At 37.3% G+C, this 11,294-nt stretch overlaps 1 protein-coding gene across 2 annotated transcripts in view; it reads left to right on the top strand.

Moving 5' to 3' along the window:
• LOC125645711 (replication factor C subunit 1-like) overlaps positions 1–11,294 on the top strand; it is a 56,492-nt gene that overhangs the window by 34,473 nt on the left and 10,725 nt on the right. For both annotated transcript variants that reach the window (XM_048871494.2, XM_048871495.2), the window contains exons 11-17: positions 4,782–4,895; positions 6,584–6,884; positions 7,182–7,285; positions 8,582–8,693; positions 9,389–9,621; positions 10,067–10,162; positions 10,334–10,432. In XM_048871494.2, coding sequence (XP_048727451.2) covers positions 4,782–4,895; positions 6,584–6,884; positions 7,182–7,285; positions 8,582–8,693; positions 9,389–9,621; positions 10,067–10,162; positions 10,334–10,432 — 1,059 coding nt within the window. The remainder of the gene's footprint in view (positions 1–4,781; positions 4,896–6,583; positions 6,885–7,181; positions 7,286–8,581; positions 8,694–9,388; positions 9,622–10,066; positions 10,163–10,333; positions 10,433–11,294) is intronic.

Raw genomic sequence — 11,294 nt, 5'->3', positions numbered from 1 at the left:
ATATGTCTTAAACACTGTGAGATACATGGGGGGGGGGTGTTATGACCCATAAGTAGGTCACTGTGACTTCCTGCTGGACCAAATAACTGTTTACTCACATTGGGTTTAAATCATATCTTGCATACTGTGAGGCCTTAATGGTCATAGCGACTAAATGTCTTTTATCACATTAAAGACTTCTTTAATTTTGCTGACACTGTAAAAGCTAAATGCATATTTAGCAGAGGGAGTACCAAAATTGTGAATTTCACAACCTCAAGGTTCTGACTCTAGGGTCCAAAATAGTCATGTAGTGTTGATATTTACATTATAGTATATTGTATGTGATGTCTTTCATCTGTGCGGACACTTTCGGAGGCATTTATCTTTTCTCAAAGAACTCGTCTTGTTTTATACTGCTGTGGAATATTAAGATTTAGCTTTGATATTCAGATCTAGAAAATTATAGATTCCATTGCCCATCGGGCTAGTGATACATGTACTTTAAACTAATACTCAAGTGACAAATAAAGCCTTTGGACCTCTTGTTTATGAAGATGCTGGAAGTCCCATTAATTTTCACAGGGGTTACATATCCACAAACTGAACTTTAGTAAAGGAATGACGCTTCACTCCCAGAAAACTTGTTTATTTCTCGGTCCCCATGACATTCTAACAGTTCTAGTTTATGTGAGGTTGGTAAACTCTCTCACCTACACCACATATTGTAAATAACAGAGTGTGTATGTGTAAAGTTAAAGTTGTTTTCTTACATCCGTGTCATTGGCAGGTTAAGACGGACATTGCCTACACTGTGAACTTGTTTTATGTGGGGGGGGAAGGTGTATTGTGTTTTGGCAGGTCACTTTGGCTTCATTTTGGAAATCCAGGGCTAACTATTGAAAGTCGTAATGTGTCAGGATCATATGTTGCACACTTTAAGCTCTAGCTTTGTCAGACCTGGTGTGCTGATGGATCTTGCATCAAATGAGAGCATCATATATCTGCATATTTGAGCACTTTATTTAATTTATGCATAAAGATATCAACTATTTTTTCGGACTGTCTAAATAGGGCCCTGCAATAGGCAGGCATCTTAATAGTGATCAGCCTTTGTGTGTGTATGTGCAAACACTTTTTATGCTCCCGAGATCAAAGATCGGGGGTCATATTGTTTTTGTCCTGTCTGTCATTCTGTAATTCTGTCATTCTGTCCGAAACTTTAACCTTGCTAATAACTTTTGAACAGTAAGTGATAGAGCTTTGATATTTCACATGAGTATTCCTTGTTACAAGACCTTTCCGTTGGTATTAAACCTTTTGACCTTGACATTTGACCTACTTTAATTATTTTTTTTACATTCGTCATAACTTCTAAATGGTAAATATTAGAGCTTTAATATTGTACATGAGCATTTCTTTTGACAAGATCTTTTTACTGGTACCAAGATATTTGCTCTTGTGACCTTGGCCATTATCGGGGACATTTGTGTTTCACAAACACATCTTGTTTTGGACTTGTTTTAAATATCTCTACAGCTTTGGAATAAAAAGCTTATAAATGAATTTATATCAATGGGTCCAAATGAACTTTATTTAAGTTTAGGCTTTATTGACCTATTTTTGAAAAAGTAAAGGAGTTTACTTTAATGAATTTCAGGGGCTTGTCCTAATATTACACAGACTTTACTGTAACGCATTTCAGGGCTTGTCCTAAATATTATAGACTTGTCCTGTGTAGAATTTATATTCAGTATGTCACTATGTTGTCCTGTACAGACCTGAGTAAACTTGAGTGACCTATTACAATTGATCATCGTTCGTCTTGTGTTAACAATTTAACATTTTTAACTTCTTGATAACTACCATTCTAATTCTTTCCAAGTTTAGTATGAAGGAACTTTGGGACAAGGGGGACTTAAATTGTAATTAAAATGGGGCGAAGCATAAACTGCCAAAAATTGACCAATTTCCAAAAATTTTCTCTCTACAATTGCATATATCTTCAAGAAAAACTAAATACATAGGGATGTAGAGCAGGAAAGCCTCTACCAAAATTGTAAATTTAATGATCCCCTGGGTATAGGTATAGACTCCAGGGTGGGGCCAAACTTTCGCAACTCCAGGGTTTTGAGTAGGACGGGTCCAAATTAGTCACATGTTAATGGTACATATATTATATAAAGTTTGTCAATAGTATAGGCATTGTTGAGGCATTTAAGTTTTAAGAACACGTCTTGTTTTATACTGTGGCTGAATATTAGAATGCAGAACGGATTTTTTTTTTCTAGTTTTCATTAGTAATATTTTAACTGATATTCAGGTGACCGATAAGATTGATTAATTGTATCTTGTTTAACGTCCCACTGGAGAATTTTTCACTCATAACTGATTGTCACGGGTCCTCGGAGATTACTTTAAAAACAGATGTCACACACACATGCCAACTTTCCCGATTTGTGCGGGATTCTCCCGATTTGAAGCAGTTGAAAAGGCAAATCCCGATATCCCGATCGGGATTGCAAAAATACCCCGAAATCCTGATTTTCTAAAAATATCTCCCATTTTACGACAACAACCCCCCCATTTCCAACCGGAATTTGAAATCCCGCGTCATTTCTGAACTGGCCAATCAGAAATCGGGACAATAGTCAGCCATTGCTGTTTACCTGTGTCGCATGGTATTGGGGTGATGTAATTTACCTGATCTGCCTGTGTCGGGGTGCTTATTGGACAGTGCGAAGCATGTTTTGATGGTAATTAATCGGGAAGACGGATTTCAAACTGACATATCCTTTACACAAACGTGAATGACAACGATAATAGTGTCACCATGCACCACCAAACAATCGGACATTCCCGATTTTTTGCCTCTCGCTGACAGCATCCAAAATATGCAATAAGGTACGTAAAATATTTGTTTTTCCAACTATAATAATATAGGCTATCCAAATATATCTGTCTATAGCGATGTATTACATAGTCTATATAGTGTAGTATTCAATAGACTTTGTGATGCGTAATTCGCACAAGTCTGTACTGAATTTTATATTAGCAAGTAGCCTTAATTTACAAGTAAAAACGTATATTTTGATGGGGGTTTTTTCCTGGTAATTATTTCAGATGTCATGGGTGCAAAGGTTTTGTTCGCAAACTTCATAGCAGGGCAGACTACTCCTTTTCTGGTTGCAATGCAGATTGTTCCACCAGACTCTGCAAGCCCATGTTTACAGACAACCAAGATCGCCTTTGTAGTCGTACCTAAATGCATGTGCTTCAATTTAAATTTTGATATATAGACCAGCCAATGTGTATATGGTGTAAAAGGATACAACTTTAAGTATTATTTGATAATATGCATGTGACTTGTTGTTGGAGAGGATTTTTTGCTGAATAGATGATTTTTATAAAATACTTCTGTATATCTTTCAAAGTGTTTTTTTTGTGTCGCCTGCGGTACGCAGTGGCGACATATAGGGATCACTATCCGGCGTCGGCGTCGTCACAAAAAATTTCTGTCACAGTTTTCTCAAGAACCACATGGGGCAACTCCCTGATATTTGGCACAGAGCATCAGTGTGGCCAACTGTATTGTGTAAGACATTTTCGAATCTGTCGCTTATCAACTTCCTGTTTAACTGGGACTTAGAATTTTTTACAGCAAAAAAATTTCTGTCACAGTTTTCTCAAGAACCACATGGGGCAACTCCCTGATATTTGGCACAGAGCATCACTGTGGCCAACTGTATTGTGTAAGACATTTTCGAATCTGTCGCTTATCAACTTCCTGTTTGCCGGGACTTAGAATTTTTTACAGCAAAAAAATTTCTGTCACAGTTTTCTCAAGAACCACATGGGGCAACTCCCTGATATTTGGCACAGAGCATCACTGTGGCCAACTGTATTGTGTAAGACATTTTCGAATCTGTCGCTTATCAACTTCCTGTTTGCCGGGACTTAGAATTTTTTACAGCAAAAAAATTTCTGTCACAGTTTTCTCAAGAACCACATGGGGCAACTCCCTGATATTTGGCACAGAGCATCACTGTGGCCAACTGTATTGTGTAAGACATTTTCGAATCTGTCGCTTATCAACTTCCTGTTTGCCGGGACTTAGAATTTTTTACAGCAAAAAAATTTCTGTCACAGTTTTCTCAAGAACCACATGGGGCAACTTCCTGATATTTGGCACAGAGCATCACTGTGGCCAACTGTATTGTGTAAGACATTTTCGAATCTGTCGCTTATCAACTTCCTGTTTAGTGACAAAAACCATTTCAATAATTTACTTTTTCAACATTATACGTGATATATTACATATAGAATGAACTAGCAGGCGACACATGTCTTCCGGGGAAGACTTAATACTGCGTTTATTATTATAGTTTTGTTCAAGTTAATGGTCAAACACACTTGATGTTGTGTTAATGTATGATACATGTATAATGATTAGATTGATATTTTATTTGAAAAGACAAATATTTATTTTCATCGTAAAATGTCGTGAATTTTGAGCGTTGGAAAAAGGTCGTCGCGCGCAAAATCCCCCATGGGGATTTTCAAAAGTTGGCATGTATGTGTCACAGTAGGTGTGGCATGCTAAAGAACCCTCACTGCTCAATGGTCATAAGTGCCGAGCATAGGCCTAAATTTGAAGCCCTTCACCAGTATTGGTGACATTTCCATATGAGTAAAAAATTCTCGAGAGAGACGCTAAGCAAGATACAATCAATCAATCTTAATTATGATCAGTGAATTCACACTCTAAAGAATTTCATTTTAAAAACTTTCTGTGATTTCAGGCCAAAAGCTTAGGCACAAAGCAGATCGATGAGGATGGGTTGCTGAACTTAATAAAAACACTTCCCGGGAAACGATCCAAATATGAAGTAAAAGTAGAGGAGCAGATGAAAAAGGTGAGATTTCAGAGTTACAAAGTGAAAGTAGAGCAACAGATGAAAAGGTGCGATTTCAAAAGTTACAAAGTGAAAGTAGAGCAACAGATGAAAAGGTGCAATTTCAAAGTTACAAAGTGAAAGTAGAGCAACATGAAAAGGTGCGATTTCAGAGTTAGGGTCCTTCATGTAGAGAAGCATGTTGTATTTCGAATTTGTACATCTTCAAAGTTTCCAAGTGTGATTGATCAGTTACCTAGAAAATGGTCTAAAGTCTACTGGGCATGTCAAGGTCTACTGATCATGTCGAGGTCTACTGGGCATGTCAAGGTCTACTGGGCATGTCAAGGTCTACTGAGCATGTCAAGGTCTACTGGGCATGTCAAGATCTACTGGGCATGTCGAGGTCTACTGAGCATGTCAAGATCTACAGGGCATGTCGAGGTCTGCTGGGCATGTAAAGGTCTACTGAGCATGTCAAAGTCTACTGAGCATGTCAAGATCTACTGGGCATGTCAAGGTCTACTGGGCATGTCAAGGTCTACTGAGCATGTCAAGGTCGACTGGGCATGTCAAAGTCTACTTGGGCATGTTAAGGTCTACAGGGCATGTTAAGGTCTACAGGGTATGTCAAGGTCTACTGAGCATGTCAAGGTTTACAGGGCATGTTAAGGAGAAGGAACATGATAGATAGAGAAGAACTTAAGAAGAGGAATGACCATTTCAAAAACATCAGCCAAAAAGACTTTATATTCAGTATGTCACTACTTTGTCTTGTATAGAATTTATATTCAGAATGGCACTATGTTGTCCTATGTAGAATTTATATTCAGTATGTCACTATGTTGTATAAAATTTATATTCAGTATGTCATTATGTTGTTCTGTGTAGAATTTATATTCAGTATGTCGCTATGTTGTCCTGTGTAGAATTTATATTCAGTATGGCAATATGTTGTCCTGTGTAGAATTTATATTCAGTATGTCATTATGTTGTATAGAATTTATATTCAGTATGGCACTATGTTGTCCTATGTAGAATTTATATTCAGTATGTCACTATGTTGTATAAAATTTATATTCAGTATGTCATTATGTTCTGTGTAGAATTTATATTCAGTATGTCGCTATGTTGTTCTGTGTAGAATTTATATTCAGTATGTCATTATGTCCTGTGTAGAATTTATATTCAGTATGTCACTATGTTGTATAGAATTTATATTCAGTATGTCGCTATGTTGTTCTGTGTAGAATTTATATTCAGTATGGCACTATGTTGTCCTGTGTAGAATTTATATTCAGTATGTCATTATGTTGTCCTGTGTAGAATTTATATTCAGTATGTCACTAGAGCTTCTGAGTTCAGAATGTCAGAGGTAACAGCAGGCAGAATAATTCAATATTTTTTACACGTCTACGGATTTATTACATTGTGGGTCGTGACCCTGATTCAAGGTCTAATCTGACATGCACCAGGAGACAATTTTTTTGTCAGAACACACAGTGTGTCGGAATAAACAGTGTAAAAAAATCGATGCTATGAAACTAAGGGTCAGAATGCGAAGTGAAACAGATTGCACAGGTGTCGGATTAGGCAGTTTCAGTGTGGGGTGGGATGTTTGTGTGTGAGCAGTACACTAGTATTTAATGATTGTTCATTAGTTTAATCTATCCAGATGCACTTATTGGTTATTTTCATGATATATTCAGGAATCATCTATCTCAAAGAAGACAGAGCCAGCGAAACCTCCTGCAAAATCTCTAGTGAAAATTTTTCCAGCAAATACAACCATAGAATCCCAGGATACCGTGCCTCGCATGTCCCAAGCTAACGATCGATCAGGCGGAACCACCAAATCTACGGAGGAGAGTTTGATGTGGGTGGATAAGTACAAACCTACTCAGCTGAAGCAGATCATCGGACAGTCAGGGGATAAGAGTAATGCAAAGAAACTTCTGCATTGGTTAACCAACTGGCACAAAAATCGGGCAGCGGGAATCAAACCACAAGGTAAATCCAGCACAAAAATTGGGCAGGAGAAATCGAGCCACAAGGTAAAACAAAAATCGGGCAGGAGAAATCGAGCCACAAGGTAAAACAAAAATTGGGCACAATGTAAATCCAGCTCCTTTGTACAGTGTAGGAGGACCACCTCACTGAATTCAAAATGTGTTACAAAGTGGAAACAAATCAAAGGTAAGTGATAGGAAGCTGACAAGAAGTTAATCAAACCAGAGTATCTCAGTTTTTTGTTGTTTTTTTTTCTTTTTCTCTTATCGTTTCAAGTAATGATACTTTTGTTTTCAGGTAAATTTTTCAGTAAGGGTGACGATGGGTCTGGATTTAAGGCAGCCTTGCTCTCAGGTCCCCCGGGCATAGGAAAGACCACGACATCGACGTTAGTTTGTAAGGTCTGTACACCGTAAGGGCTGTTCCAGAAATGATCAAATGGGGGGGTCGGGCGGCAAATGATATTTTTTTTGTGTGGGTGGTCGTATTTTTTCATATTTTATTTGGTCCGTGGTTGGACTGTTAAAAAAATATTTATTATGGGTAGTGGGTAGTTTCTATTGTTTTATTTTGTGCCATGTGGGTGTTGAGTTTTCAGAATATTTTTATTGTCGCTCTTGTCGTGTTGGTTACAAAACGTCGGAGGGAAAATTGAAAACGTGCTTTCGAAATGCTGCTTTCGAAATCGGAAATCGGAAGTAACATAGAACTATTCGAGTTGTCACTCTTTGCAGCGCATAACTTTCCATTACGGCACTCTTCAAATTAGAGGCGCGTTTAGTAGGGTCCCTTTGGACGTGATGGCGGCGAACTCTGTTCTGTAGATTATTACAGTTTACAGTGCATCGATTTTGGGAATATTTTGAAACCAATAGGTATTCCGTTTTCTAATAAAAATAGGCAAACCTTAGTTGATTTATACGAGGGTACCGATGCGTTATATTTATAAGTCAGTGTGATGGTGATATAGAGGCCTCCGGGCGCGGGCTCCATTAGAAGATGAACGATTCGTGGAAAAACATATCCATACCCATTTTATGATAAAAGCATCGTTTGGACTCCCAATCTTTCCAACATTCCCGCCATAGATGCCTTTGATTGTTGATGTGACATCGTTTCTTCAGAACTACTGTGATACAATGTCACAGGCATTACCGCGTCATTGACTAGAATGTTTGTCCCGAAAACCTCGCGAGATTTGTACCGTTTTCATTTTTAAAAATATTTTTGTGGTGGGTCTGGTTATTTTTTTTTTTTAATTAGATGGGTCATTGTAAAATGAGTTTATCAATTTGATAGGTCATGGGTAATTTTTTATTTTTTTTTTATGGGTGCTTGGTATATACAAAAGGTGCCTCCCGACCCCCCCATGTATTTATTTCTGGAATAGCCCTAATTAAATTGCAACTAAATTGTACCTGAAATGTTAGGAAAAATTATGTTATTGCAGAACGTTATGACCTTAATTGCTTGCATATGTAGAATAGCCCATAGACAAATGATATTGATGGAACCTTTACTGTGTTTTCATACTGCTGATTTATTTTGCATAGAAGTGCATTACAAAGCTGTTGATACACAGAGAATATGTGAGATGTTCATTGAATTTATGACCATGCATAAATTTGTGTTGCGGTATGTTTATAAAAATGATGAATTTTCAGTTTTTGATCTGGAGATGTATTTCACTTTCACAGGAGGCAGGTTTCTCCTATGTAGAGTTAAATGCATCAGACACACGATCAAAGAAGAGTTTGAAGGAGGTGGTGGCAGAATCTCTGAACAACACAACGATAGTAGACTATATTGGTCAGTGTTATTGAACAGCACTAGACTGTATCTGTAAAATGTAGTCAGGAGCCTCCCTCTCTCTCTCTCTCTCTCTCTCTCTCTCTCTCTCTCTCTCTCTCTCAGTGAATGCTTGCACAATAACAGTCTATTTTGATTAATGCTTTGTATCAAAGTATTGCTTAACATCAATCTGAGAGGTGCTGTAAAAGGCAGGAAATCGAAGAACAACAGTTCATAAATCCCCCTCCCCCCTTCCTCCTCCTCCCTTCCATTGCAGCTAAAATTTTCAGCTATTTGAATTGGACTTTGTCATTTTGAAATATGGGAATATATTTGAATAAAGTTCCTGCTATATCTTGTCATTTTGAAATATGGGAATATATTTGATTTGAAAGAAGTTTCTGCTATATCTTGAAATCGAACTAGTATGAAGTAGGACAGAAATATGGGGGGGAGGGGGGGGGTAATAGACGGGGTCAAAGGTAAGTTTTACTTACTACAATTGCTATTACATGTACTCTCAAAATATTCAGACATGAAGTTAATTTAGTCTTAATTTCAACCTGTTAAAGAAGGCTTGAAATATAGGATTGGCTTCTATATATAAAGTAAATGTTTACAAGAGTTAAGAATTAAGAGGATACAACTGTTCTCTAGGAGGTACAAACAGCAGTACTATGGGCAGGAAGCACTGTCTGTTGATTGTTTTGTAGAAGGTACAAACAGCAGTACTATGGGCAGGAAGCATTGTCTGTTGATGGATGAGGTGGATGGGATGGCAGGAAACGAGGACCGCGGAGGTCTGCAGGAGTTAGTGGCCCTGATCAAGTCCTCCCAGATCCCCATCATCTGTATGTGTAACGACAGGAATCACCAGAAGATGAGGACTCTGTCTAACCATTGCTTCGATCTCCGCTTCCAGAGGCCACGGGTCGAGCAAATCAAGGTGGAAAATTTAATTGTCAATTAAACGAGGTTCTCTTCATTATCTCTAAGTTAAAATTTGATTTCAACATTTACCAAGTACAATAAAACATAGTTTCAGCAAATTCTTTTGATTTTCAGATTTATCAGTTTTTCGGTTATTGGACTTCGAATTTTTTAGTATTGACAAGTTAATTGCAGTGATTTGAAGATTTTCATAGAATTTGAAGGAATGCTTGGATTGCTATTGTAATGTCTGTCTGTCTGACCATCAATCAGTACTTTTTGTGGGATGTGTTGTAACTTTAGTTTGATTTTTTCTGGGAGGGGGGTGTATTTTTATAATACATGTACTTGGATTCAGCAGGGGAAGACCATTTTCAATTTTCAGATTCATCACAGGCCCTTTCAGACTTGTCAGTTTTTTAATTACGAAGAACGGTTATTAAAATAAAATTTATCTACAGGGGGCTATGATGTCTGTAGCTTTTAAAGAAGGCTTGAAAATTCCACCTCCAGCCATGAATGAAATCATTTTGGCAGCCAACCAAGATATTCGACAGGTATTCTAATCAAGGACATTACCAGTACACATTCTGAAATCTTGCTGCAAAAATTGTGTTTTTATAAAAATAAAAAAAAAGTTAGATAAAACCAAAGATGGAAAATATATACCACTTTGAATTGTGAAGGAAGACCATGAATTTTGTTCAGTTTCTTTATAATGTGTTTAGGTACTTCATAATTTGTCGATGTGGACGTCAGGAGAAAAATGTTTGACGTACGATCAGGCCAAGAAAGACTCCACAAATGCCAAAAAAGATTTCAAATTGGTGAGTAAAAAGCGCATTGTTAGTAAAGACTGGCAGAGTTTATTAGTCCCTTACCCAGGAAACCACAAGGACCACTAGTTTTTAGCTCTTCTGAGCCGAAGGCTCAAAGAGCTAATGCTATGGCCATTTGTGCGGTGTGCGTAAACTTTTTAGAAAAAGGGCTATAACTCAAGAACCCCTTGGCCAATTTTTTTCAAATTTGTTACAGGGTATCATTGGCCCAAGGGCTTTCATACATACTAAATAGAGGGATGTGACCCTTTAACAAGGGGAGATAATCAGGAAAATACAAACAAAAGTAGTGGTTGCTAAAAAATCTTCTTCTCAAGAACCATTGGGCAGATTATCACCAAACTTACACATAAGGATAAGGATATGTTGTAGATTAAAAATTGTTCAAGGCATTACCCTGGGGCAAAGGGCGTGGTGTCAAGGTCACTTCAAAGTTGACCTAAATTTATATTTCCTTAAATCTTTGATATTTTAGTCATTATAAGGACTAGGATCATCAAATTTTGAAAGTTGATGCATCTTAGGACCTTGTGTCAAGTTGTCTCAAAAGTAGGTCACAGTGACCTACTTTTTGAATTTTGCAGGTATTTATTTTAAAATTAATTTTGATGCATATCTTGGACACTTTGAAGCCTATGATCATCAAAACTTGTCAGTTGGTGGATCATGGGACCTTGAAATGCGTCAACTGAAAAATAGGTCACTGTGACCTACTTTCTGAATTTTATGGCTTATCATTTATAGATATATTTTAAGTTGTTATTTCAAATACCGAGAGGTTTAGAATCATCAAATCTTGTAAGTTGATGCATCTTGAGGCCTTGAAACATATTTATAAAAAGGTAGGTCA

The sequence above is a fragment of the Ostrea edulis genome, chromosome 6, assembly GCF_947568905.1.
Source record: "Ostrea edulis chromosome 6, xbOstEdul1.1, whole genome shotgun sequence".
In the NCBI taxonomy this organism is placed as follows: domain Eukaryota; kingdom Metazoa; phylum Mollusca; class Bivalvia; order Ostreida; family Ostreidae; genus Ostrea; species Ostrea edulis.
This window is presented reverse-complemented; position numbering and strand designations above follow the sequence as displayed.